General features: G+C 30.4%; 1 protein-coding gene across 1 annotated transcript; it reads left to right on the top strand.

The window, feature by feature from the left end:
• Window positions 1-286: 286 nt before the first annotated feature.
• LOC105142135 (uncharacterized) lies at window positions 287-2,173 on the top strand. The gene is made up of 3 exons (XM_011049640.1): window positions 287-588; window positions 1,422-1,756; window positions 1,857-2,173. The coding sequence occupies exons 1-3, from the start codon at window positions 380-382 to the stop codon at window positions 1,946-1,948; spliced, it is 636 nt and encodes a 211-aa protein (XP_011047942.1). The 5' UTR covers window positions 287-379; the 3' UTR covers window positions 1,949-2,173.
• The last annotated feature ends 963 nt before the right edge of the window (window positions 2,174-3,136 follow it).

Below are 3,136 nucleotides of genomic sequence, written 5' to 3'. Positions count from 1 at the left end.
GATCCTCAAACTTTTGATTGCTATATATATTTTGTTTTAAATATTTATTTTTTAATTTTATTTCTTAAATTTTAATTTTTATGTTAACTCTAGTACTCATTTTTATAATTGTTATTTGCTTATTTACTTTTATTTAAAAATAATTTTTCTATAAACAAACAAAGCTAAAAAAATCTATAGCCATGGCATCATCCTAAGAGCCCCGGTGTGTTTTTTAAACCAATGAAGTCGACTTTAGCCTTTTGTCTCTTTATAAATACCTTCGAACGGTGGTCACGCTCGACATCCCATTCTTCTTCCAGTAACATTACACGTTATTAATTACTCCTTCAACTAGAAGTTAAACAAGACCTTAGAGAGAGAGAGAGAGAGAGAGATCATGGGGAGTATAGGAGAGATTCAGGAAGAAATAGAGAGGTGGGTTTCTCCTTCACTTTCACCTTCACCGGGAAGAACATCCATGCCTCTGTCTCTGAACCACATCTCATTTGTTTGCAAGTCTGTTCCTGAATCTGTCAAGTTCTATGAAGATGTTCTGGGTTTTGTTCTCATCAAAAGACCTTCTTCCTTCAAGTTTGAAGGAGCTTGGTATGTGTATATATATATATGTACATGTGCATATACCTCCACATATATATGCATCATCCCCTCTCTCGCCTCTCCTCTTAATTTGTTCTCTGATTTTTAAGGGAAAAAAATGTTTTCTTAAGAGAATATACATCATGAATGATATGATCGGACCGGTTTAATTACGTTTCCGTCAATCCTGAGTTTTTTGTTTTTCCGAATGATGTTGAGGTTACATTCTATATAAAGATTTGGTGTATTCGGATAAATTTAATGCTGATTTTCCATATATATATTCTTACAAAATTGAAATCTAAAAGAAAAGAAAAAAAATCTTACTTGTTTTAGCATCTTATTACGCTTACAATATCCTTGAGATGGTTGACTCTCGTGATATCATCAACTTATAGTAGGTTTTTAAGTATATTGTTTAATTACTCTTTTTTGTAAGAGAACAAAGAAAAACTAATACTATATTTTCTAAGATATAATTAAAGGTCTGCCTGCTATCATTTACGAAAAACAAGTTTAGTCATTCAATTTTCTAAATCAATTTCAAAAAAAAAAGAAAAAAGAGTGAATGGCTGAAATTGCCTGTTGAAATGATATCCCCACGTTGAACTCTCAATGCAATGGAGCCCATTTGTACGTAGCATTATCATTAATGCATGTGCAGGTGTGCAGTTGATCCATCATTCATGCCCCCCCACTCCCATCACCTCTCATGTCCTTGCATTTGCTTTTTTTCTAAAAACGAAAAAGAAAAACAGAGATAATGGGATCAAAAAAATATGTTTCTAGGTTTTGAAAATACAAAAATTAAATAAAAAACTAATTGAGTAGGTACTGTTCAGGCTGTTCAACTATGGTATCGGCATCCATTTGCTTGAATCAGACAAGGCACCGACGAAGAAAAGTAAGATCAATCCAAAAGACAACCACATTTCATTCCAATGTTCAGACATGAATCTTGTCATAAAGGAGCTGGAGAAGAAGAACATCGAGTATGTGACTGCGGTTGTCGAAGAAGGTGGCATCACAGTCGATCAGCTCTTCTTCCATGACCCTGATGGCTACATGGTCGAGATCTGCAACTGTCAAAATCTCCCAGTTCTTCCACTTCCTTCATGCCCTCTGATCAAGTCACCTAAACCAAGTGCGAGCCTCGCATCGTCACCGTCTCTGTATGGTAGGGTTCTTTCTTTCCTGCTGCTTAGACCTGTTGATTCCTCACATGTCTGTATTATCCCAAGCTGGATCCTAACATTTACAGGAAAATCAAATTGCAGGGAAGCAAAGTTGGGAGCTGCGATGCTTTGCAGAAGTTGCCTCTGTGATGATGGACAACTTGGTGGTGGACATGATGGACATTTCAATATGAAGAATCAATCCATGGGAGCGCCTAGTTTTGTGCAGCTTGCAGGATTGTTTTATATTGAGTTTTGTAAAGAGATGTTGAGAGCAGCTCTGTAATGTATGAAAAACCAGTAGGATCGAGGGAGATTTTCAATTTCTACTATATAATTAATTATTATACACTGCTCGGTTTGATCTGCTGTCCATGTTCAAGGAATTAAAATTAAAAATCCACTATCCATGTGCTTTCCGTGCCTGTGTGTCTCCATGTTTTTTTTTTTTTCCTGTCTATATATATATAAAAGCAGCACACATAATTCAAAGATAACCCAGTTTAGAGATTCCATTCCAAGAAATCTCATTCAACGTTAACATGCCAGAAAATTAATAAATAGAAATAGATATACGACAAAAATATTTTATTAATAAACTGTAGTGAATTTTATTGAGAATTATAGGGAAAAAAATTAAAAAAACAAAAAAATAATAGCATATTATTTATATCAATAAATTTACTAATAATTTATTTATCAATAAAATTATTGGTAAAATATTAATATTGTTTATCATGTTAATTACAAAGAAAATTACCAACAAAAAATTTCAATATATTTTATAGAGAGATTTAAAATTGTTCACTTTTTAATTACACTGTTAATTAATATTTTTTACAAAAAATATCAATGATAAATTAAAAAGTCGTTAATGTTATTTGACAAATTTATAAAAAATATTAATTTAATTAAAATTAAAATTAAATATTATAGAAGGATTGAGAAGTCGTTAATGATATTTAATGGTTTCTAAAAAAATTAAATTAAATATTACAGATAAAATCACTAATAAAATAATTAAAAATATTAATATTTAATTATTTGTCGATAAATATCCCAATAAAAAGTTTAAAATTCTTAATTTTATAATAAACGGACCTCTTTTCTTCTTCTTCACCACATGTTAAAAAAAAACAATATCCTTTTATTTTTCTTCTTTTTTCTCTCTCCCCGACTTATTCTTATGTTTCTTTTTCTTAGTTTTTTTAATTAATATATTTTATAAACTTGTTTTTTTCTTTTCTTAGCTTCACTTGCAACTACATTTAGGTAAAATTTTTATTTTTTCTTCTTTTTTATTTTTTTGCTACATTTATTTTTTATTTTTAAATTTTTTTTATTCTTAATAATTGTATGAATGTTGTTGTAGGCTTTTTTTT

This window comes from Populus euphratica, unplaced genomic scaffold (assembly GCF_000495115.2).
Source record: "Populus euphratica unplaced genomic scaffold, PopEup_1.0 scaffold268.1, whole genome shotgun sequence".
NCBI classification, from domain to species: domain Eukaryota; kingdom Viridiplantae; phylum Streptophyta; class Magnoliopsida; order Malpighiales; family Salicaceae; genus Populus; species Populus euphratica.
The sequence above is the reverse complement of the archived record's forward strand: the minus strand, read 5'-3'. Positions and strand labels throughout refer to the sequence as shown.

Bases quoted from the DNA above. Each gene is read 5' to 3' on its own strand.
- LOC105142135 (XM_011049640.1), top strand. From the start codon at position 380: ATGGGGAGTATAGGAGAGATTCAGGAAGAAATAGAGAGGTGGGTTTCT. The intron at 589-1,421 runs GTATGTGTATAT...GGTACTGTTCAG, and splicing joins TTCAAGTTTGAAGGAGCTTG to GCTGTTCAACTATGGTATCG. The intron at 1,757-1,856 runs GTAGGGTTCTTT...ATCAAATTGCAG, and splicing joins ATCGTCACCGTCTCTGTATG to GGAAGCAAAGTTGGGAGCTG.